A 1,232-nucleotide genomic window follows, 5' to 3' on the forward strand; every position below is an offset into this window, starting at 1 on the left:
CCCCCAGAGCCCCGGGGCCAAAGCCGCTCCGCAGCACGGGGCAGGAAGCATCCTCGTGCAAGGGCTGGGGCGGGGGAGGGGGGGGGAAGCCGGATTTGCAGCCTCAGGGGACCGGGCTGGAGGAAAATTCAGGCTGGAGCATGCAGAGCCCTCCCTTCGCCTGGGATTTGCTGCTAGCCGGGGGCAGATGTTTCCACTATCACCCCAAATCTGCTGGCTCAAAGAGGGTACAGCTTTTTTTTGGGGGGGGGGCGGGCTGCCAGAGCTGTGCCCACAGGGACGTGTCGGCAGGACGCCAYGCGCTCCATCGGCGCAGGAGGGAGCAGGGACACGGGGGTCCCCCACGGCGGTGGCACGCGTCGGGCTCGCGGACCGCGGAGGYGATGCTGGCGCCCACCTGTGATGCTGATCTTGGCCGACCACTTGGAGGTGCCGTCCAGGACGCTCTGCTTCACCGCCTTCATCTGCTGCGTGTGGGTGGTCTTGGTGACGCCAAACACCTCCTGGATCAGCTCAAAGATCTCCGGCTTGTTGCGCTCCCGGATCTTCATGCGGTCTTTGAGCACCATGATGATGTTTTGGGTCCGGTCCTCTGCTCCGTGCTTGGAGCTCTTCTCCGCYGCCCCTGGGAGAGGAGGACAGCGACGGGCAACACGGAGAGCGGGGACAGATGGCATCCAGCTGAGCACCCCCAAGCTCAGCACCAGGGATGAATCAGTCCAAACCAGGAGGGATTAGTGCCCCGATCAGGGCAGACCTGCCCCGCTCCCCGCCTCCCCCCGCGCGCAGGGCAGGAACGGGCTCTCCGGTATCACCGGCGGCTCTCTCGGGCCCGGCAGCGGGGCAGGCGGGGCGGACGGCTCCTTACTCTGCAGGCAGTCGGCGTTGAGCAGGTCCTGGCACTTCTCGTGACACTTCACCCCGCACTCGGCGCAGCGCATGCCCTGCCGGGCGATGCCCCACAGCAGCCCCTCGCACTCGTAGCAGTAGGTGGGCGTCGTGGCCGTCCACACCTCGAAGTTGTGGGGCGTCGTGCAGGAGATGGGGTACACTAAGGCTTGCAGGGTCTTCTTGTAAACATGGTTTTTCTGCGCGGGGAAGGAAGGGAGAGGAGGGGAAGCTCACGCGCCGGCAGCCCTCGTGCACCCGCCTGGCGCAGCTCGGCTCTCCTGCCGCGAGCGCCTCGCGTCCCGGCCTCTCGGAGGCAGCACTTACTAATTCCTCGTTGTTCA

The 1,232-nt window shown here is 66.2% G+C and overlaps 1 protein-coding gene across 1 annotated transcript in view; it reads right to left on the reverse strand.

Moving 5' to 3' along the window:
- The window catches only part of UNC13A (unc-13 homolog A), a gene marked incomplete at its 3' end in the record, with an annotated part of 36,760 nt that overhangs the window by 9,297 nt on the left and 26,231 nt on the right, over nucleotides 1-1,232 (reverse strand). The window contains exons 14-16 of the mRNA XM_085320896.1: nucleotides 1,216-1,232; nucleotides 869-1,088; nucleotides 398-625 (exon numbers count right to left, since the gene is read on the reverse strand). Coding sequence (XP_085177022.1) covers nucleotides 398-625; nucleotides 869-1,088; nucleotides 1,216-1,232 — 465 coding nt within the window. The remainder of the gene's footprint in view (nucleotides 1-397; nucleotides 626-868; nucleotides 1,089-1,215) is intronic.

This window comes from Rhea americana, unplaced genomic scaffold, assembly GCF_003343005.1.
Source record: "Rhea americana isolate MKP2758 unplaced genomic scaffold, rheAme1 scaffold_665, whole genome shotgun sequence".
Classification (NCBI taxonomy): domain Eukaryota; kingdom Metazoa; phylum Chordata; class Aves; order Rheiformes; family Rheidae; genus Rhea; species Rhea americana.